Genomic DNA, 24357 nt, shown 5'->3' with positions numbered 1-24357 from the left:
AGAGAGATGGGGGGCGGTGCGGGAGGAGGGAGGGAGAGAGAGAACATAAACACTTGACATTTTTATTTAAAAAAAGCACAATTAGAGCAGGCATTGATGATGCACATCTGGGAGACTGAGGAAGGGCTACAATTTCAAAGTCATCTGGGGATATCAGACCCTCTCAGAAAAGTAAAAAGGTTATTTAAGCCGATTGATGACACTGATTAAGCAACAGGATATGGTTTTGCACACACCAAATTGACAAGTTTGATGTGTTGTAGATAACTACCACATGTGTGTAGCAGTGGTAACCTTCAGACATAAGGAAATATCTAGACTGCTTAGGCTGCTATAATGAAACTTAGATGGCATTAATTTTATAAATAAGAGATAAGATTTCATAGTTTAGATAACTGGAAAGTTTTAGGTTAACTTGCCATGTCTGGTTAGTACTTACTGTGTCTCAGAGAACTTGTATCTTGTTTTTGTTGCATCCTCACATGGTAGAACAGGATGAAGAGATTAATTTCTTCCCTGAAGTCCCAGTGTGTTTTGCAGAAAGTAAAATCCAAACGATTCTTATATACACTTAAATTTAGGATAGTGCTCATTCAAGGATAAGGAGTAGGAATGAAGTTCTACTCTAGTTACACAAAGGGTTTTAAATTAGGTGTATAATATTAAAATCACTTGGTTTTGCTAAAACATTGTAATATTAAATCACTTCTAGTTTTGTTGGTAATACTACATTAAAGTATCTATACTGAGAGTGACTAAAGATAGTTTCCATTTTAATAAACAGAACAATCAAGACATTGTGTGTATGGACTTTGTTAAACTGTAAAGCCAAATTGGATCCTTTTCCCATTCTTCAACTCAGATAGGAAGTAAAGTAGCTCGTGTAAAGGCACCAAGAACTTACCACATGATGAAAGCATACTTACTAGATTGCTTGATTATGATAACAATTTTGTTAGATTATATAGCATATTTGTAGAAAGTTCTAATTAGTGCAAAGATAGAACTATATTATTTAACCCTCTCTTGTTTTTTTTTCCAAGAATTTTTTTCTGTATAGCCCCAATTATTAAGTCTTTGCCTTCAAAACCTATCACTATTCTGTGACATTAATTGCCTGTTTCTAACAATTATTGACTTATTTTAGAAGTGACAAGTTAGCTGTATCTTACAGAATGAGATTATATTTTAGACATTGATACTAATGATAAATAATTTCAAGTATCACTTTATAATCCAGTTTCCTTAAATACATAGTAGTCTGTTCTCAAACTCTTAAGGCATGCAAATGACTTGTTATTAGGATGTTTTATTTTAATGCTATTTATCATTAATGTGTAATTAGCACATTTTATTATTTAGACAAGTTTTGAACTTAGTTTTACTGCCTCATTGAGGCTACCTGAGTGCTGAGATTGCAACCATGTGCTATCATCATGACCAGCTTATTTAGCATCTTAATACAGCTATGTTACTTGTGTTTTATCATTTTAAATCACATTGTTTTGTTTTTTTGCCTTTTAGGATCGAAAGTTAACAAAATCTGAGAGGCAGAGATTCAAAGAAGAGGCTGAAATGTTAAAAGGTCTTCAACATCCCAACATTGTTCGATTCTATGATTCCTGGGAATCCACAGTAAAAGGGAAAAAATGCATTGTTTTAGTGACTGAACTAATGACATCTGGAACACTTAAGACGTAAGTCAATCAATATTTTCCAGATAATCTCTTGTTTTAGATCTACTTGTGTTGTTTAGCCTACTATGACAGAAATAATAATTTCAACCTTTATGATACAATGTGTTTTTCCTACCCACAAAATCCTCTTGTATATAAAACAATATGGTGATTATTTATTGGTAACTATTGGAATGAGTTTGTTGCTGAATAAACCTAGTTAATTTTAAGTCATATTGATTGGTATTTCTAAAATTGAGCAGTTTAGGGATTAGAAATCAATGTCAAGGTTTCCCTCTAGTGGTAGAAATGAGATTAACAGGTAGTCATGAATCATTAGACATGGATGTTGAAAGCTGAACTCAGGTCCTCTGCTGGGTCATCTCTCTATCTCTCTCTTGATGGTGGTGATTGGGGAGGAGGAGGATATTCATTTAGACTCTTTATTCATATACCTGCTTCTTCTACTACTAGATTTTACTTTGTAGCACAGTGTCTGAAACTTGATAAATACTTGAGTGATTTAGAGAAAGTTGTGTGGTAGTTGTGTGTCTATCTACATTTTGAAATCTTTTCACTGATACAGATACCTAGTTGCTTGTCAGCAGTCTGTCAGGCCTGTGTAAGAGCATATTACAATGGTTTTACTTCTGTCTGTCTTGCTTATTTGTTTGTTTTTTAAAGTCATGATTATGGAGCTAGAGCGAAAGGTAAGTGGTTTAAGAGCACTTGTTGCTTTTGCAGAGGACCCATATCTGATTCCCAGTATTCACGTGGTAGTTCACAAACATCTGTAATTCCAGATCCAGGGATCTGATACCGTCTGACTTCTGAGAACACCAAGTTTGTATGTGGTACACACATGAATATACAGGCAAAACCACACAGAATTAATGAATCTACTAAAAGTTTTCATGTTTTTTTAAAAATTCATGTGTAAATATGTATATCTGTGAGTGTATTCCATATGTATGGGAGTCTTTGCAGGGGGGAAGAGGGTGACAGATTCCTTAGAGCTGAAGTCAGCTGGCTATAGTGGGCTGATTTATTATGGGTGCTAGGAGCCAAGATTACACAGAGAAGCCCGGATGTAAAAAAAAATATAAACAAAGAAACAGATAAATGTAAAATGTAATGAAAATGTTAAAAAATAAAGAGCTGGGCATTATGATGCATGCCTTTAATGCCAGAACCATAGGAGACAGAGTCTTATTATGTAGACTTGGCTGACTTGGAACTTGCTATGGAACCCCAGATGGGCCTAGAATTAAGCAGTACTTGTGCGTCTATGTCCAGAGTGCCAGAATTAAAGATACTACGCCATGTATTTTAGTTTAGAGTGTAACTCAACTGGTTCTTACCTAGCATGCACAAATACAAAATCCTGGGTTCATTCAACTTAAACTGGGTATGGTGGTCTATAGCTGAAATCCCAGTTCTTCAGAGGTTGCTAAAAGTTAAAGCAAGTTCATCTTCAGGTATTTATTTAGCAAGTTTGAGGCCAGTTCAAGCTACATGAGCACTATATTAAAACAAACAAATGAAAACTATATTGAAATTCTAGTGTGATTTCCACATGTAAAAACATGGAATTTCCTACATTCCTCTAGCACTTGGGGAATATAGGCAGAATCAGGAGTTCAAGGCCATGCCCAGCTACATACTGAGTTAAAGGCCAACTAAATGAGACCTGTTCAAACAAAACAAAACTATAAAGAAACATTTTGGGTATAAGAAAAGGGTTGCATGTGAACTGGCTGATCTCCACATATAAATTGCAGTGTGGAGTATAACATAAGTTGTTTTAGTATATATCCAAGTTTTAGTGGGAAAGAATTAATCCCCAACAAAAAATACAAGATAAGTCACTATTATATCACATATGGTACTTGAGGAAGTGGATACTAATTTTGTGCTCACAAAGTGACAGCCGGCAGAGAGAAGGATTAGAATATAACCCATGTTAAAAACATGTAATTGTATATAAAAGTCTAAATAAAGTTGGCACTCCAGTAAAAACTACAAAAAGCTTTGGCCCTTTGGATGAAAGCAGAGTCTCTGAAAAATATTGCTCTCCTCTTTGCCCCATTTCCCTTTCCAAGTTGTTATCAATGCCTGTACTTTGTACTCATCTCTATCGTTTTCTCATGTATAAAAATTAATAATATTCTCTATAATATAAATTCTGCTGCCTAGCTAATGAAGGAAACTCAAGCCAAAAGATATGCCGTAAGTGAACCCACATGAAATTTCCATAGACATTTTCATAGTTCATTGATGGTTACAGTATCTACAGATAAGTTTTCAAAGTTAGTTTGAATGAGGATGACTCCCACAGGCTCATGCACTGAATACTTGGTTCTCAGTTGATGAAACTATTTGGGAAGGATTAGAGGTATAGTTTTGTTGGGAGAGGGGGGAGGCCTTGAGCTAGACTCCTAGGCTTTCTGTCTGATACTTGTGGGTCAAGCTCTTAGATGTATCTGTTGCCATGTCTTTGTTCTACCATCATGGTCTCTTAACTCTCTCTGAAACTGTAAGCCCAATTAAATATATGTTAACAAGTTGCTTTGGTGATGGTATTTTATTACAGCAGCAGAAAAGTAACTAGATAGGTGATTTCACAGTTAAATGAACTCCCTAAAAAACTATGAGGACATACAACCAGAAATTAATACTGGAGCAACTAAGGATACTGTGGTCAATTCTGAATATTTATGGAAAGATGAAAGTGGATATGCAAACTGTTTCATGAAGGGAGATTGAGAATAAATAGTAGAAGACTTAGGGAAGAAATGGGACACTATCCCGAAAATGACAGGCACAATTGAACGAGATCTGAGTAAGAGCAAATCATTAAAATTTCATAAGATCCTGTTCCTGGTACACTCCTTCATATCTCAGTATTCAGGAGGCAGAGAGAGGTAGGTCTTCACAAGGCAAGTCTGTTCTAATAGATTCCAGAGCACCAGGAACCTAGTAAGGCTGTCTCAAAAAAATTGTTCTTTGACAATTTCACATATGAATATTGTATATTCTGATTATTCTTTATCCCTCCAATATCTACCCAATTCCTGCTACTTCCTCTTTTCCCCACATTCATGCCTTTTTGTTTTGTTTTATGACTCGTTGAGTTTAACCCGTGTGAACATGAGTTTGGGATTGTCTATCGGAGCCTTGGTGGGCTTACTAGTGTGTACAAATTTGAAGAAAGTGACATCTCTCTCCCTGCCTCCCCATAATTGGTAACCAGTAGTTCAGTAGGGTGGGATGGGCGTGGAGGTGTATTTAGGACCCTGTGAAGCTCTGTTCCCCTATCCATGATTGACTGTTGACAGGCCCAATCTTTTTTTTTTTTTTTTTTTTTTTTTTTTGGATTTGGTTTTTTCGAGACAGGGTTTCTCTGTGTAGCCCTGGCTGTCCTGGAACTCACACTGTAGACCAGGCTGGCCTCGAACTCAGAAATCTGTCTGCCTCTGCCTCCCAGAGTGCTAGGATTACAGGCGTGTGCCACCACCGCCCGGCTGACAGGCCCAATCTTATATAGGCAGATGCAAGCTTCTGTGAAATGATTAGTTGGTGAGTCATTCCTGGAAAATAGCATTCTATAGTTACTTTTTGTTGTTGTTGGGTGTTTGTTTTTTGTTTGTTTGTTTGTTTGAGACAAGGTTTCTTTCTGTAGCCCTAAATGTTCTGGAATTCACTCTATAGACTAGGTTGACCTCAAACTCAGATATCTACTTGCCCCTGCCTCTTGAGTGCTGGGATAAAAGGCGCGTGCCACCACTGCCTAGCCATCCCATAGTTCTTATCACTATCTTTGGATCTTACAGTTTTTTTGTCTTAATTCCACAAGTTCCCTAAGATTTAGAAAAGTTGTTACAAGGTTTTATTCAAAGTTGAACACTCAGATATCACTTATTCTCACCAACTTGAGCAGCTATGAGTCTCTTCATTTACATTCATTATATTCATTACAAAGAGAACCTTCTTTAAGGCAAAGAAAGCATTTGTCTAGGTGTATACATTTAAACATTTAGAAGGCAGTTTGCTGTGTCACTTTTGCTTACCAACAGTACTAAGTTCTTATCAGTGAGTGGTTCTCAATCTGTGGAACAACCCCCACAGGAGTCAAATATCAGATATTTACATTACAATTCATAGCAGTAGCAAAATTAAAGTTATGAAATGGCAATAAAATAATTCTATGGTTGCAGTCACAACATGATGGAACTGTACTAAAGGGTAACAGTATTAGGAAAGTTGAAAACTACTGCTTTAGATCCTAAAACCACCTAGCCATGAGTTTTTGATTAGGTTTATAGTAACAGGTATAGAATTCTGTACTGTATAGAAATCATTGTTTAACAACAATCTTCCATACCTCTGGCTCGTAGAATCTTTTTTTGGGGGGTATTTACTTTATTTACATTTCAAATGTTATTCCCTTTCCTGGTTTTCTCTCCAAAAACACCCTATTCCTTCCCTCCTTCCCCTTCTCACCAACCCCACTCACTCCCATTTCCCTGTCTTGATATTCCCCTATACTGGGGCCTTGAACCTTCTCAGGACCTAGGGGCTCTTCTCCCTTTGATGTCCAACAAGGCCATCCTCTGCTACATTTGCAGCTGGAGCCATGGGTCCCTCCATGTGTACTCTTTGGTAGGTTAGTTTAGTCCCTGGGAGCTCTGGGGGTACTGGTTGGTTCATATTGTTGTTCCTTCTATGGGGCTGCAAGCTCCTTCTTCTGCTCCTTGGGTCCTTTTTTTAAGTTCCTCCATTGGGAACCTGTGCTCAGTCCAGTGGTTGGCACTTTCACTCCTTCTTTGGCAATGATCCCTGAGCCACAGAGGGAGGAGGTATGACATAGATGTTCCATTTAGGGATGAGCAGTCTGTAAGCTCTAATTCTCTCTATATGTTTACTAATTGTTAGTTTCTGTATTCATCACCTGCTGCAAAAAAAGAAGCTTCTCATGTGGTTTGAGAGGTGTACTAGTATTTAGGTACAATGATAAGCCACCAGGAGTCACTCTAGTACTGTCTGTTTCACAAAGTAATAGTAGTAGGGCTATTTCCCCTAGGGCTTATGACCTACTACTAGGAACAGTAGTATCAGGCATGGGTTCTGTCTTAAGTTCAGTCATAAAGTAGTAGGTGCTTACTCCCATAACATTTTTTGTCAATATTGTATCAATGGCATTTCTTACTTGGCCAGTTCTTATTGTAGCTCATGGGTTTGAAGCTGGGTGGGACTGTTGATTGCTATAGTATACATAATACCTTCTAGCACTATGAAAGTTTGTCAGTAGGGATGAAGTTTCCAGCTTGATCCCCCCCCCCCCCATCAGCTATGTGGTATCCTTAGCAGTAGGGGCTTGCCATAAATTTCTAGAGGGTAACCAACAGCAGCAATAGGCTGTAATGTTAGGGGTCTATGGTATCCCTGGTACTGATCATTTTTGTTTGGTTGGTTTTATTTTTAATAATATTTTTATTAACTCTTTAGAACAGCATATCTTGATTATATATTTACCCAACCTTTCCCCAAAATTAGGTTTTGAGGATCAAAAGTAATTAGGGGGCTGGAGAGATTGTTTAAGAGTTAAGAACACCAGGTCCTCTTGTATAGAACCCTGGTTCAAGTCCCAGCAGACTCACAACTGTTGGTTTTTAATTCTAGTCTTAGAGGCTCAGACTTCTACTTCTGGCTAGCGTGGACACTTGGTGCACAGACATACATGTAGTCAAAGCACCCTATTAGGCTTATTTAATTGCTATTAGGCTTATTTAGTTGCTACACCCATATGTAGAATTTTATTTTAGTTTTACTCTTAGATTTTTGATTCAGATCTGGTGTAGGATTTCTAAAAAATGATTACTGCAAAGATTTTATTTATATCCTCACCTCTCTACTAATTTAGCACTAATATTGTACAAATTCATTTAAAACACATTTCCTAGCTAACAGTTGTTTTTATACTATGATTTTTATATTTGATAAATGTACATTTTATACAAATACAGATTTTTTCCCAAATATAGATTTTTCTTTCTTTTTTTTTTTGTTTTTGTTTTTGTTTTTGTTTTTTCTTCGAGACAGTGTTTCTCTGTGTAGTCCTGGCTGTCCTGGAACTCATTCTGTAGACCAGGCTGGCCTTGAACTCAGAAATCTGCCTGCCTCTGCCTCCCAAGTGCTGGGATTAAAGGCGTGTGCCACCACAGCCAGGTTCATATTTTTCTTTCTTATTAACTAGTTGCATGTACTTTAAAATAATAATAATATGAAAATAGGTTATTTTCCTTCCTTCACCCTGCATATGTATGGATAAAATGCACATCAGGATGCAATTCCCAGTTTTCGATTCAGTGATAGATATCATCAGAGACGTTCGTGCCATTCTTTTCTTCCTTCTCTCTCTCTCTCTCTCTCTCAAGATTTATTTCTTTAATTTATATATGTGAGTACACCGTCACTCTCTTCAGCCATATCTTAGGAGGGTATCAGATCCCATTACAGATGATTGTAAGCCACCATGTGGTTGCTGGGAATTAAGCTCAAGACCTCTGGAAGAGAAGTCAGTGCTCTTAATTGCTGAGCCTTCTTGCCAGCCCTTGTGCCATTCTTTTCATGTAATCTCCTTGTGTTGCATATGTATACATATTTCATCAGTTACCTGGAGACTTGGGGCAAAAAAATATATAGAACTGAGGGCTCTTTTTCTGTGACTGCTTTCTGGAATTTCTCCCTTCCTTTAAATATTTTATTTTTTGAGGTTATAATATAATTATATCATCTCTCTACTCCCTTTCTTTCCACTTAGCACCCCCCGCACTTCCCATGGTACCTGCTTCCCTGGGCTCTCTTTCAGATTCATTTCTCTTTTCCAGTTTATCAATTGTTATGAATGTTTGTATATATACATGTTCCTGTTTGGGATACTGTTTGGGAAGCATACCTATTGGTGTGCTTTTTCCAGGGAAAGACTAATATTTCCACTCTCAACAGTCCTTAGTTGCTTATAGGTCTTTGTCAAGGGTTAAGATTTTGTCCCTTCCATGTTAGTATGTCTATTGATGTTGTCTTTGTTCAGGTGATGTTTAAGTAGATATGTTAGAAAGTATGGGTGAAGCTTTTGACATTTCTGGAAAACAATCTTACAACAAGCTTCCTGTTCCCTGGGCTTTAAAAATCTTTCTGCCCCCCCTCTTCCATGGTGATCATTGAGCATTGGGTCTAGGAGTTGAGTTGTAGATGTATCAGTTATATCTGGGCTCTACAACTCTGCATTTTGAGCAGTTGAGTGCTGTAATGGGCTCCATCTGCTACTAAGAACTTTCCTCATTTTAGGGTGAGAACTACACTTATCTGTGGTTATAAGAATAATTAAAATGTAGTTAGGGATTATGATGGTATAGTAAAGTGGAAGTTTTAGATTCTTCTTCAAGGTCTACAATTTCATTAGCCCTAGGTAGGTAGCTGTCTAGATTTTTTTGTACTAGGCATGAGGGTGTGGTTTCCCTCTTGTTAAGCTGGTCTCTTTCTTTCCTTTTCAAAAATGTACTTTATTTTTATCGGGGCAGGGAGAAGATGGGTGGGAAGGAGAGAGGCTATGAGAAGAAATAGAATATGAATGAGATTAATGTATATGTGCTATCCCAGACATGTACCATGGCACAAATATAGAGATAGAAAGACTAAATCCAGAATTCATTTCTTTCCTTTCACCATGAATTCTAGAAATCAAACTTAAGTCATTAGTCTTGTGCAACAGGTCACCTACTTTTCTCCTTTTCTATTTTTTTTAAATGTGTGTATGTGTACATACACGTGTCTGCATCCAGATGCCATATGCAGATGCCCAGAGAAGCCAGAATAGGGTGTTGGATTCCCTAGAGCTGGAGTTAAAGGTAGTTATGAGCTGCCTGGCATGAATGCTGGAAAATGAACGGAGGTCTTCTGGAAAACCCCAAGTGTTCTAAATCACTGAAGCATCTCTCTACTCCTTCCCCTTTCTTTACTTATCAGCACTGCACTGCAGTCATAGAACTGTTATATATTATACCATGCCCCAAAATTGTTGCATTTACCACATAAGACCTTTTAAAAGATTATTACGTTTACTTAGGTGTGTGTGCACATACACATGTCATAGCATGCATATGGAGGTAAAAAAACACTTAAGGGAGTTCATTATCTCTTTATACTATGTTGGTCATGGGGTTTGTCATACGCATACAAACATAATGGGTCATGCATATACCTATATAAAAGTTTTCTGTTTAAAGGTTCATTTTTCCTCTCTTTTGATAGAATTTCATTTTAAATTTATCTTAGTCCCTTAAACTTATACTGAGTTTCAGTATTCGAAATTTGATATTCCTATCTTTGGTATGTCAGAATTTAATGGAATTCTTCAAAGCAGACCCTCATATCATTGATAACTTGTTTGGTTTACTTTGCTTTTTCCAGGTACTTAAAAAGGTTTAAAGTGATGAAAATCAAAGTTTTAAGAAGCTGGTGTCGGCAAATCCTTAAAGGACTTCAGTTTCTTCACACACGAACTCCACCAATTATTCACCGGGATCTTAAATGTGACAACATCTTTATCACTGGCCCTACTGGCTCAGTCAAGATCGGAGACCTTGGTCTGGCAACTCTAAAGCGGGCTTCTTTTGCCAAGAGTGTGATAGGTATGTTTCCAGTGTGCTTTTGGAGCCAGTTTGGCCTTTTGAAATAGCTTTTCTTTAGAAACCTGACCGTGTCATATCTTTTCTGACATGAAATAAACCTTTAGGAATTCATCGCTTGAACCTAGTGATCAAGTCTACTTAAATATGAAATGAGGGATTTTTTTTTAAAATATGAAGCTTCTAAAACCATTTTGAAGATTATTGATGGTTTTATAAAGTTACATGGAGAAAAGTAAAGTGAACTTCATTGATATAATATCTTGTTATTCTTACTGAGTCGTCCTAATACTTAATATTTTACATTTTATTTATACCGTGGGAGCAACGTGTTGCTTTTTTCATCAAATAAATGGAATTTATATGTAGTTTAGCTTCAGAAATGTCCATTGGGTGTATGTTCAAGAATACGTGCTGTAAAAACTTGATTTAAAAATTAGAATATATGGGAAGGTATATTGAAAGGCTAGTTTCATCAACTTTCCATTTACTCCCACCTTTTGGAATGAACAATATATCTAAATTAGGTTCCCAGCCTTAGTCCTCTGGATGTGTAGCCCTAGACAGTTGTGTAGACATATTGTAGAATTATTTCATAGCAATCCTGAATTCTACCACAATATACTAGTAGCATGGCCCTGTCTAGTTACTCTTAGTTGTTGTCACCAAAATGTTTCTAGACATGCCTATGTGTAGAACAAAATAAACTCTACTGGGAATCCTTAAGTAGACCAAAGAATATGAGTGACCTTTCAGACTTTTTGATTGTATACTAGAGTCACAGCTGGGAAAAAAATAATGGCTGTTTGATAAGGTTTAGCTCTCTGAAACTTAAAAATTTTCAGTTCACATTCTAGTCTTCTCTCCAGTAGGGAATAATATTAAAAGCTCATTCATTAATAGATGGGACAGAATCCAAAGTACCAATAAGAACAGCATGACACACCAATCATTTGTATTTTTTTATTTAAAGATCAAAACAAAAACAATGTTCTCATTGGGGTATTGTATAGTTATGATTTCTAATGCTGTTTACATATATTCACATAATATATTTTTTATTGAATATATTCTTCATTTACATTTTAAATGCTAAATCACATAATATATTAATAGGAAAAATACATTTGAAGCTAAATTGCCATTTTGTTTTCGAAGGGAGCATTTAATTGTGACTTCTTTTTTTTTAAGATTTATTTATATAAGTACACTGTAGTTGTTTCTAGACACACTAGAAGAGGGCATCAGATACCTTTACAGATGGTTGTGAGCTACCATGTGGTTGCTATGTCTGTGACATCTTAAAATCTTGGGTCCAACAGTTTTTCCCCCTTTGTTTATTAATCATACTGTGCTTGCTTATTCTTGGAACTGAAGTTAAAGATTCTTAAATCATTGTAAAATCTAATCTTGAAGTACCATATATATATATATACACACACATGTATGTACATATACACATACATACATATTATGCTTACAAATCAGTCTGTTACTTGCATTCTATATTTGTATATACAAATATATATTTGTTTTTCACCTTTAGGATGCCCCTCACTATATCTCCTATATCTATACTAGGCTTATTTGTGTACTGTAGGTGGGAGGGTAAGTATATGAAGAAAAGGCACTGGTGAGTCGCCTTTACAGATGATTACATTTTGTTATCTTTAAAAACATTGAATGCAGAGGGTTATTTTTGTTGTTGTTATTCTGTTTTTCTGCAAGACTTCCTTAAAAAGTGGCAGGAGATTAGTTGTGAATACTCTTCTGACAACTGTCCCACCCTATGCCTTTAGTCCCAGTATTCAGGAGGCAGAGGCAGGTGGATCTCTTGAGGCCAGCCTGGTCTACAGAGTGAGTTCTAGGACAACCAAGGCTATAACAAAGAAACCTTGTCTCACCCCCTCTTTCCCCTCACCTCCCACCCCCAAAAAGGGAAAATAGAGACAATTGCCATACAGTAGAAGGCAGACAAGGATTTGATCTTTTTTCATTACTTCCTTACAGTATCCATGTGTCCATTTTGTCCCCTTCTGGGTTTTATTTGTATTTTATTACCCTTCCCTTGTATTTGTTTTTATTATGAGTGATACTAATGTATCTCTTAGCCAAAGTTCCATGTTAATAATGGGTACACAGCAGTATAAGTAATCATGTACTTGACTATTGTTCATTATGTTTTTAAGGGACTTACAGTAGAAAATCTTCTATAGGATATTTGGAATAGGCTAAGAAGCTTTCTGTCTTCTTTTCTCCTTTCCTTTTTCTTTTTTTATTCCCTTCTATTCTCTGACAGGTCAACCTCTTTGCTTCTTGAACCCTCTGGTAAGGAAGACCTACAGCTATTGGCCATATTGAGTGTAAATAATTCTTTTAATTTAAGGTACCCCAGAGTTCATGGCTCCTGAGATGTATGAGGAGAAATATGATGAATCCGTTGATGTTTATGCTTTTGGGATGTGCATGCTTGAGATGGCTACATCTGAATATCCATACTCAGAGTGCCAAAATGCTGCGCAGATCTACCGTCGAGTGACCAGTGTAAGTCCTCACCTAATTGTTGATGACATTGAGTCATATCTTATAAAGTCAAGCTAAATGACATCCACTTATGCAAAAGGGCACTATAACAGAAAGCCAAAGCTGTTAGAATGGGAGTTTGCTGAGTTATGTGCAATGAGAGCAAAGATAAGCTATCAGTTTATCTACCTTCCTTACCTTCACTTAAACCTTTATCTTGAGGTGCGTTTTGTATGAAACTGTATTTTAATATCTAAATTTTTAAATACGATACATGGTGTTATCTTGCTATTTATTATATTGTTTAAAAGGAGGAGTTCAGTTGTAGACTTTTGAAAGCATTAAGAAGATTGGTATTATGGCAGTGAAACTATGATAGATAATTGATACAAAAATATCCAGTACAAGTGGGATCTGAAGCATGATGGGCTTAAAGAAGGAAATTTTTTCGGCTTTAGCAGTTGTTTGTTTGTTTTTCTCTTTTTGGAGAGAATATTAGATATTATCATGGGTTTAGGAGACAAAATATCAAGGTTCATTTTCCTTTGTTCTCTTAAATCATCTATCTGTATTTTATTTTGTTCTCTGTTAATAAAGGAAAATGTCCTCACTCTCTTACAGATTAGTTACTAGTAGTAGGTCTGTTTGTTTCTGTGAAATAGAAATGGTATTCTGAAGTATATAACCTGAAAAATGTCCTTTAAAGAATAATAAAGCCTTAAAATAGTATCTATGGAATGCTGTGCTTCTCAGAAAGTAATATTCATTAGAAAGCAATACCAAATCTTCAGAATTCCTGTTTAGTGTTAATAAACTATTATATAATAATTTTATTGTTTGTAATTTTATGTGTATGTAGGTATAAAAGAACACTTTTTTTTAAAAGATTTATTTTATGTATGTGAGTACCCTTTTGCACTCCTCAGACCCATCAGAAGAAGGTATTGCATCCCATTACAGATGGTTGTGAGCCACCGTGTGGTTGCTGGGAATTGAACGTAGGACTTCTGGAAGAGCAATCAGTGCTCTTAACAGCTGAACCATCTCTCCAGTCCCCCAAAGAACACATTCTTATGACTTAATTTATTGAGACTGTAAGTTATTATCTGTGGTTAATTTTATTTAGTATCCTTTCACTTAACAGATTTTTTTCTATGTGTACATGACTTGGAAATGAATTATCAGGTGTCACCAACCATTCTTAAGTGTGCTCTTAAGAATACACCAAGTTAAAAAGTTGCAACTTATCTGGAGCTTATTTATCTTCACATGTGGAAATGGGGATTACTCGTAAAGCCGTATCTTAGTTACTTTTCTATTATAAGAAACACCATGAACAAGGCAAAAGAAAATATTCCGTTGGGCTTATGGTTTCAGAGAGTTGAGTCCATGGTTCTGGAGTGATGTCAGGAACAGGTGAGAGCTGAAAAGCCTGCTTCCATTGACCACCTCCATCAAGGCCATACCTCTAATTCTCAAACAATCCCACCAGCCAGTATTCAAACATTTGCACCTAAAAGGTCCATTCTTATTCAAACCTCTATAAATACTAACAAGATTCTTGTTTAAAATACTTTGGTTCCTGGCTTATGAACCTTAATTTATTCATATGAATGTGATAATGATACTAATGATGACTAGAATTTCTGAGATTGCTAGGAAGAGCAAATGTATTGGAATTATATAATGGAAAATGCATTAAAAATTTAAAATAGATTTATTATATGTAGCATATAAGATTACCTTTGAAAGGTCTTCAATCTTAATAGATTCTTTGAAAAAACATTTAACAATTCTTTGGGTATGAGTGTTTTATCTGCATGTATATGTTTGTACCATGTGCATGTCTTGTGCCTAAGGATATCAGTAGCAGGCATCTAATTTCCTGAAACTGCAGTTACAGATAGTTAAAAAAGCAAATATGTGGGTGATGGGACTCAAAACCAAGTCCTTTAGAAGAGCAACACGTGCTCTTAATAGTGGAGTCATCTCTGCATTTGCTCAAGATTGAAAGACTAGTAGTAGCAATTAGCTTATTTAAGTTTAGTGAGGTTAAACTGGTTTCTTTCAATAAATTATTTATATAAAATTTCTTGTTCCAAACTGTTATATTTCATTCCCAAAGTTTTTCATTAAATTAGTAAACATGACAAACTATTATATACAGATTTCTGTCTGGCTATGTACTCAAAGTGATAGGCTTTGGGTAGTCTTTAAAGGTCACTTACAATATATTTTCTTTGCCAGTTTGATATTCTGATGTTTTCTGCTAGTTTTGAAAGTTTGATGTATTGATCGATATTTTATATATGTGTTTGTGTGTGTGTATATATATGTGTGTATATATATATATATACACACATATATATACACATATTTATGTGTATATATTTGTGTGTGCACCAGGTAAAGAGAATTTTTTTTAAAGATTTATTTATTTATTATATGTAAGTACACTGTAGCTGTCTTCAGACACCAGAAGAGGGTGTCAGATCTTTTTACAGATGGTTGTAAGCCACCATGTGGGTGCTGGGATTTGAACTCATGACCTTCGGAAAAGCAGTCAGTGCTCTTACCCACTGAGCCATCTCTCCAACCTCTAAAGAGAATTAATAAGGATTTTTTTGCATAATAAATCATGAGTTATTCTATATGTATGTAACTTCTATATATAGGAAATCATGTGCGATCTTTTGTGATTAGCTTCTTTCAGTATCTTTTTAAGTTTCATGTATTAAGTTCTTATCCTCATTTCTTTTTGAGGGTCATGATGTTCATAATGGAACCCCTTTGAGCTTTGTACATAGTAGGGAGGTACCTTTCATTACCTTTACAGATGATATTTCATAGTGTATATACAATGCAGTTTGTTTAGCATTCATGTTTTGGTGGACATTTAGTCAGTTTTAGCCTTTTGGCAGAATTTTGAATAGATCTGCCGTGAATGTTCATGTACAAGAATTTGATTGGCTATCTATACATCTGTTATTCAATTTCCAGTCTTTCTGTAGGAGCATACCAATTTTACTTGTTTCCCATGTGACTATCATTTTTTTTTAAACTTAAACCAAGACAGTGTTTCTCTGTGTACAGCTGTCTAGAACTCACTCTGTAGACCAGTCAGTCTTCAAACTCAGATCTGCCTGCCTCTGCTTCCCTAGTGCTGGGATGAAAGGCACATATTGCCAATACCTAGATCATTTTACATTTTTGACCATATCACTGTTGAGAGGGTTCTATTAATTTTGTATTGTTGTTGCCAAGACTTGTTGTTATCCAGCCTTAAAAAATTTTTTTCTACTGTGATTGTTACCTTTTTTTTTCTGTGTATTAATTCTGAGTTTGACTTGTTATTTTTCTAAGATCTTGACATTTTAGAAAAGATTACAGTTCATCATTGGGCTATTTATTAGAGGAAGGGTGAGGGAAGAGGTCAATCTAGGGTACTGTTCCTCAAGTACCATCCATCATATTTTAAGACAGGCTGGTCAGTCAACATCAGGGATTTACTTATATTTTCACTGCCACATAAGGACATACTATTGTGCCCAAACTGTCATTGTATTTTCCTTTATGCATTTATTTCAGAGTTTAAGACAAGGTCTCACTGTGCCTTGGCTGGCCAGGAACTCCTCAAACTCAAAGGGATCCTCTGCCTCCTGAGTGCTGGGATTTTCATGATTGTGTATTAATATATAGTAGCCTTTATTCTTTTCTAATTTTGGCTTGAAACCTCCTTTGTCATTTAGGAGTTTAGTTACTATTTGCTTAGAAATATCATTCTCTGTTATATTGCTTTGGGCCTTTGCCAGTTGGTGAGTTTTCATTCACAGAAAGCAATTGAGTCTTGTTTAAAACTATTTTTATTTGATACCTTTAGAAAGTTATGACCATTTATATTTAGGATTATTGTTTAAAGGAATGTTCTAATTCCTTCAACTTAGATGTTGCTGGGTATTTCTGGAGTGCTTGATTAATGGTCATCCATTAATTTATCATAACAATTCATCTTTTGTTCTTCATTAAAAAGTCTTTAGAGTGTGTGGAGTGGAGTGGTTTTTGTTAACTTGACACATATCTGGGAAGAGGGAATCTTTATTGAGAAATTCCCCTCTATCAGATTGTCCTGTAGGCAAATCTGTTGGGGCACTTTCTTGATAAATGATTGATTTGGGAGGACTCAGCAAGTTGTTTGTGGTACCATCCATCCCAGGCGGGTTGTCCTAGGTTGTTTTAGAAAATATGATGAGTATCCCGTGTGAATCTGCCAGTAAGCAGCCTTTTTCCATGATCTCTCTTTCAGTCTCCAGGTTCTTATCTTAAGATCCTGCCATGACTTTGGTTGATGATGGGTTGTGATGTGAAAATATAAGACAAATAAACCCTTTACCCCCCAAGTTGATTTTGTTCAAAGCAGTAGAGAAAGCAAAATATAACACCATGCCTGTGTGAATGTGGGTACACATATAGCAATATATATGTGGAGATCAGAAGATAACCTTTAGTTATCTAGAAGTTGGTTCTTTCCTTCTATCATTGATTCTTGGTATCAAAATTCAGGTTATCAGGTTTGAATAGCAATCACATTTACTTGCTAAAACATCTCGCTGGACGAATTTCTTAATTTCTCCTCATTTGAAGTGTGTGTGTGTACTATGGCCACATGTCAGATCTCCCAAATCTGGAATTAGAGCCAGCTGTGAACTGTGATAAGTGTGCTGAGAGCCAAACCCCCTTGAAAAGCAGTAGTCCTCGGGATTGCTGTGTCATCTCCCCAGCCTTAGCAAACATCAGGGCTTTTTGTTTGTTTTTGAGATTATCTCTCTCTGAACTTGCTGGTTTGGCTATACTAACTGAGCAGCAAACCCTACAAATGTGCCTGCTCTTTCCTTACCCACTACCTCCCAAACACACACCAGGTACAGCTTTTTACATAGATGCTGGTACTCCAAACACAGTTCTCATGCTTGCATAACATTTACCAACTGAACCAGCCATCTCTCTAGTCCTTTCCTTCAGTTTTAAAAGGTAATTTTGGTGGATATAATAATCTTGATTGGCAGATATTTAAACATTAGCTAATGTTCTCTTGGCTTTTATGGTTTCTAGTGAGCTGTCTGCTACTGTTCTGATAGGTTTGCCTTTCTAAATAACCTGTGCTCCCTCCCTTGAAGTTTGTGTGTGTGTGTGTGTGTGTGTGTGTGTGTGTCCGTCTGTCCTTGAAGTCAGCAGAGGGTGTTAAATCTCTTGGAACAGTAGTTAGAGAAGATTTTGAGCTGCTATGTGGGTGTTGGGAGTTGAGCCTGGAACTTCTGGAAGTCCGTGCCCTTAACTACTGAGCCATCTCTCTAGCAATTCTTTTAAGCTCCTGACAGCTTAACTGTAACTTAATATGGAAAGGTTCTTTGCTGGTAATGTCTACGTGAAATTCTACTTTGATGTACATCTTCCTCCTCATCGGATATAGGACCAATATTATTGAATAGGTTTACTGTGGTTGGAATGAGAATGGCCCCCAACTTGGTAGAGCCAATTGGGAAGACTAGGAGGTGTGATCCTTGTTGAAGAAAGCATGTCATTTCGGACAAACTTGAGATTTAAAAAACTTTCAGTCCTACAGTGTTCTTTCTGCTTCCTGTTTGTGGAGCAGATGTGAGCTCTCAGCTGCTCTTTCAGGACTATGCCTGCCTGTTACCATGTTCCCACCGTAATAATGATATAAACTCTTATCTCTCTTGAAACTGTATAGTCCAAATAAATCCTTTTTTAAGTTACTTAGTCATGGTATTTTATCATAGCAATAGAAAAGTAACTTAAGACATTTACCATGACTTTAGTAAGTTAATAAGTTTATCACTTTTTTTTTTTTTTTTTTTTGATTTTTTGAGATATGATTTCTCTGTGTAGCCCTGGCTGTCCTGGAACTCACTCTGTAGACTAGGCTGACCTCGAACTCAGAAATCCACCTGCCTCTGCCTCCCAATTGCTGGGATTAAAGGTATGTGCCACCACTACCTGACTTACCACATTTTTATAAATTGGTCTCTTAATCTTATTCCAGACACATTGAATCTTGTATTCATAGGAGTTTTTTCTTTATTGCTGTCTGAATGTAGTAATTCTTTTAATCTTGCCTTTAATCACTAATATTCTTTCTTCTACCTAGTTATTCTGTTGATAATGTTTTTATTGAGTTACTGTTTTTATTTTATGTTTATTTATGGTGCATATTTGTACTTTAGTGTACGGACACAAAGCAGGTGGGGTCAGCGGACAGCTTGTGCAAGATGGCTCTCTCCTATTACATTGGGTCCCAGATATTTAAACTCATGCTTTCAGGCTTATCCACAGGCATCATTTCATTCACTGAGCCATCTTGCTGGCCTCCATTGTTTTGTTTTTTTTAAACTGGATTTATTGAGCTGTTCATTTTCCAATATCTGGTGGTTATTTTCTTTTTGTTTGGCTTGGTTTGGTTTTTTTGTTCTGCTTCGTTTTTCTCCTCTCCATGTTCTTTTTGGCTAGTTTACTGTACAGGTTGCTGAATTTCTTTTACAAGTCTCAAATTGCCTTACTCTATTTTACATTTAAGTCATCTTTGAGGTCTTTTTCAAATCAAAGCTAGATTTTAGAATTTTGCTTAGAAGTTCAGTCCTTTCACTTTAAGAGGAGTCAAATTGCTTTGCTCTTTTGAATTTTATTTCAGTGTGATGTTGAAAGTTAAATTAAAAGTTTAAAAAATCCCGACATTGAAACATTCATTATAAAAGAAGAAACATTAAAGGTTTTTCTATGGATCTTCTAGTATTGAAATCAGCCATGTAGGAGATAGTGGGTTGTAGCTGTAGATTACATGAGAATTTACTATGTAATGAAAGATCATCTTGAAATTTTGATCCTCCTACCTCTACCTCCTGGTGATAGAGATAGAAGGATCATATGCCACCATACACAGTATAGGTAGTACTGAGGATTGAGGCTAAGGTTTCATGTCTGCTGAACAAGCAAACTACCAAGCTACATCTGAGCTACATCTCTAGTTTCTCAGTTATTTCACAGTTTTGCCTGTGTGATTGTTCTATCACTGTTTATTGAACAGAGTGAGATTTTTATGCCTTTTAATGGTTTGAGCACCTCTACCAAATCAGTTGACCATATTCACATGAGAACTTGTCAAAACCTAACTCTTTATTGGTCTTTATTGTTACATATGTGAATTAAATAATTTATCACATAATACAACACAATTCACCAAAATGTATGCAAGTTAGCTGGCTTTTTGTTTGTTTTGTTTCTTGTTTTTGTTTCAAAATAGGGTTTCTCAGGTGTGTAGCCCAGGCTGACCTGGAACAGGATCAGACTGACCTCAAACTCACAGAACCTCTAACTCTGTCTCCTGAATGCTAGGATTGAAGGTATGCATCAGGACTACCCCACTTAGTTAGCTGCTTTTAAATTTACCTTTCAGGGAAGGAGAGGGGATCTTAACTTAATGACAAGTTATTTTCATAATAATTACCTAAAAAGAATAGAAGAGATGCATATACTTGGGAGTATTTGATATTCTGTGTGATGACAGAGTAAGATTGCTGTGCTTACTGTGGCTACAAGACAAGGAACACCAAGGCCAAACATATTTTAGAAGGAATTTAGTCATGCTAATAACACTGTAGGTTCTGACCTCTAGAACCTTGAGAAAATAAAGGTTGTAATCACTCAACTTGTAATGCTTTGCTGTGGCAGCCCTCTGAAACTAAACAATTTTATTAATACTTGGTAAAATGATTTAAATTTCAAGGCCATAATCTTTTGTTCCAAGTGAACTCTTCTTAAACTACCTTGCTGAACTTAAACCTCTGTAATAATCCTATTTCCAAATAAGGTCATTGTATCAGTTACTTGTCTTGTTGCTGTAACAGAAATACCAAACAAAAGCAATTTAAGGAAGGAAAGGTTTGTTTTAGCTCATAGTTCAAGAGTACAGCCCATCATGGCAGGGTGTTTGAAGCAGTTGTTCATATTACATCTAGATTAATGCTGGGGCTAAACTTGTTTTCTCCTTTGTATTCAGTCTAGGATTGAATCCCAGGAAGTGGTATTACCCATATTTATAGTAGGCCTTCCCAGTTCTGTTCACCTAGTCAATATAATCCCTTACATATATTTCCAGAGGTTTGTTTGTCTCCAGGGTTATTCTAGATCCTGTCAAATTGACAGTGCAAGCCAGTGGCTGTTGCCAATGAATTGAGTATGAGATTCCACAGAACCAGGGTACTTCAGGCAAGACTGCTCAAGAGTACCTTTACAGGCATTTCTGTGCAGCTCTTATTCCAGATAGCTCAGAATGAGATCATGCAAGGATAGAGAAACAATGAACATTATCACTATCATCTCTGATCTGCTCAGAATACAGAAGGTCTCATGGCCAAATGGGAGCTGTTTTCTAACACCTTTGAGTGTGCTTAGCTGAATTGCTGAGGAGCAAGGAGCATACTTCTTGTCTGCTGTAGGCAGAGGCTTCCTCTCAAGAAAGTAAAAGAATTTCTGTAAGGTGAGAGTTCTCACCAGGTACACCATCACAAGTCCTCCCCTTGTTCCCATATGTTCCTGGCTACACTGAATACAAAATACATTCAGTCCAACTTCAAAAGCCCCTCATCTTTAACAGTTACAACAGTATTTTAAAAGTTTAACTCTTATGTAGGTGGTGGTAGCATACACCTTTAATCCCATCATTCAAGATGCAGAGGCAGGTATGTATCTGAGTTCTAGGACTGCCAGAGTTACATAGAGAAAACCCTTGGGGGTGAGGGTGGGTTTGGGAAGGGTAGGAATTCAATATAAAGACACTCAGGATTTTACACTATCAAAATGGAGGGGCTGGGGCATGCATGGCTTAGTAGATAAAAGTAGCAGCCATACTTAAGCCTAAGTATGAATTCAGTTCCCCAGAGATCCATTTGGTGGAAGGAGAACCAAGTCAGGTGAGTTGTCTTCTAATCTCTATGTGCATGTTATAGCACTTGAGTTTACTCGCGCACACACACACACACACACACACACACACACACACGCACACAAACATTATTATATTTTATTTCAACAATACAATATCCAAGATGAATAATTCCAGTATAGAATGTAGTAAACAAACATTCTTATAACAAAGGTGGAAATGGGACATAGCAAGCTAATATTAGATCAAAGTAAGGCAGAAACCCAGCAGAGTAAGCACCAAATCCAGCAGCTCTTATGTCCTGAAGTTTTGGTTTTTGATGAAATATCTGGCCTCACGGGCTTAGGTAGCCCCATACCTTCATACAAATACCTCTTCGGTAGCATTTTGAGTTTAGCTTTCTTCTCAAATTAATTTTGCATTTTCCCAAGCCTGGGATTCTGGTCACCAAGATACATTGAATTCTCCCAATGCAAATTCTAGGTTTCACTTTAATGGTACTAATTTCTTTAGCAATTATAGGTGCTTGGTCATTGCTTAGTCTCCTTTTCAAACTTAAAAACTTGTTCATTACTTTTTTTTCCTTTTTGACCAAACTTTACATATTTTTATGCCCCATATTTTCCTTTTTTATGTGAAAAACAGAACAAAACAAAAAACCTTGCAGAATTGGGTAAGACCAGTGAGCCAGTGAATAGTAACTGACATTGCTTGAAATTTTCTCCATCAAACATATTAATTAATCCATTTTTTATCTTAGTTTTGCTACTCTGGCCAAAAAAAGCCTGACAAAAGTAATTTAAGGAATGAAGGGTTTATTTGTCTCACATGTTGAGTACTGTCTGTCTTGGCAGCACAAGCTTGAAGCAGTTGTTCATGTAGCATCTTCATCAGGAGGCAGAGACAGATGAATGCTGCTACCACCCAGGTAGCTTTCTTCTTTTTATGGAGCTCAGGATCCCAGCCTAGGGAAATGGGTGTTACCACCTATAACCTATATACAAGATTGGCCTTATCCTCAGTTAATCTAACATTGAAGATTGGTCCTCCTCAGTTAATATAATTCTTGACAGAAATCCTTATGTATTTTTCTCCAAGGTATTTCTAGGTTCTGTCAAGCTGACAGTTGCTGTAAATTTACCACAGTCACATTATACAGTATAGGGATTAGAAATACTATATGCCTTTTGTTTTATGCATCTATTTTCACTATGTAGGTGTACATGCATGCCATAGCAAATGTGTGCAGGTCAGAGGAGTCTTCCTTTTACAGCATGAGCTCCAGGGATAATAGTTTGATCATCAGGGTTGGCCACAAGCTGAACCATCTCATCTACCAACAAACGTTTTGAGTCCCTTTTGTATTCCAGACTTTTCTAAATTCATGATGTTGAATGTTATTAAGTGTCTAGTTCTTGTTTCTAAAAAGCTTAAGTGGAGCAAGGACAAGGACAAAGGTATTACAGGCATAAAACACTATTCTAGGGGCTGGTGAGATGGCTCAGCGGTTAAGAACACTGACTGCTCCTCCAAAGATCCTGAGTTCAGATCCCAGCAACCACATGGTAGCTCAGAACCATCTATAATGAGAACTGACACCTTCTTCTGGTTTGTCTATTTGGTTGGTTGGTTGGTTGGTTGGCTGGTTGGCGTGCGTGCGCCTGTGTGTGTGTGTGTGTGTGTGTGTGTGTGTATGTGTGTGTAGTCATGACTATCCTGGAACTAGCTCTATAAACCAGGCCTTGAACTTGAATAAATCTTCCTGCCTCTATCTCCCTGCCCCCCACTAATGATGTGTGCCACCACAACTGGGCCAGCTACTCTAATGTTAAATAGTTAAGTAAAGCACATGGGAACAGTTAATACTTATTTTATATAGTTTGTTTGTTTGTTTATCGAGACAGGGTTTCTCTGTGTAGCCCTGACTGTCCTGGAACTCTCTGTAGACCAGGCAGGCCTCGAACTCATAAATTCACCTGCCTGTGCCTCCCAAGCGCTGGGATTAAAGGCATGTGCCACCACCGCCCGACTTTATATAGTTTATTTTATATAGTGTATATAGTTTATTTCATATAGTTTATTTTATATTTATATAATTTATTTTATATAGTTTATTTTTCAGTTCTAGAAGCTGGAAAGTTCAAAATAAAGGAACCTTCAGTTTCACTATCTATTGGAGACCCATTCTTCATGCAGAGTACCTTTTCACATTGTCCTTACCTGGTGAAAGATTCTTTTTATTAAGTTACAGTTTGTACATTCATGCCCTATCCATGGCCAAAGGTTGTAACTCTGAATATTATTCCATTGTTGTATTTTGACATTATATTTTTAGGTAGATGTATAAACAATCAGATCATAGCTAACCCTAAGGATAATGTAAGTAGTAAAAGCCATTGTCTTAGAGTTCTACTTATCAGATACTTGTTTATATTTACCTCTTCATTGCATAACATATGGCATGGCACAGGCATTTATAAATATTTTGAAAAATAAAAAAATTTAAAGGAAT

The 24357-nt window shown here is 36.5% G+C and overlaps 1 protein-coding gene across 7 annotated transcripts in view; it reads left to right on the top strand.

The window, feature by feature from the left end:
• Wnk1 (WNK lysine deficient protein kinase 1) overlaps window positions 1-24357 on the top strand; it is a 130817-nt gene that overhangs the window by 37296 nt on the left and 69164 nt on the right. For all 7 annotated transcript variants that reach the window (XM_052174718.1, XM_052174715.1, XM_052174717.1 and 4 more), the window contains exons 2-4: window positions 1525-1697; window positions 10149-10369; window positions 12753-12910. In XM_052174718.1, coding sequence (XP_052030678.1) covers window positions 1525-1697; window positions 10149-10369; window positions 12753-12910 — 552 coding nt within the window. The remainder of the gene's footprint in view (window positions 1-1524; window positions 1698-10148; window positions 10370-12752; window positions 12911-24357) is intronic.

The sequence above is a fragment of the Apodemus sylvaticus genome, chromosome 2, assembly GCF_947179515.1.
Source record: "Apodemus sylvaticus chromosome 2, mApoSyl1.1, whole genome shotgun sequence".
Lineage (NCBI taxonomy): Eukaryota > Metazoa > Chordata > Mammalia > Rodentia > Muridae > Apodemus > Apodemus sylvaticus.
Note: the sequence above shows the minus strand (reverse complement) of the source record. Positions and strands in the feature narration are given on the sequence as shown.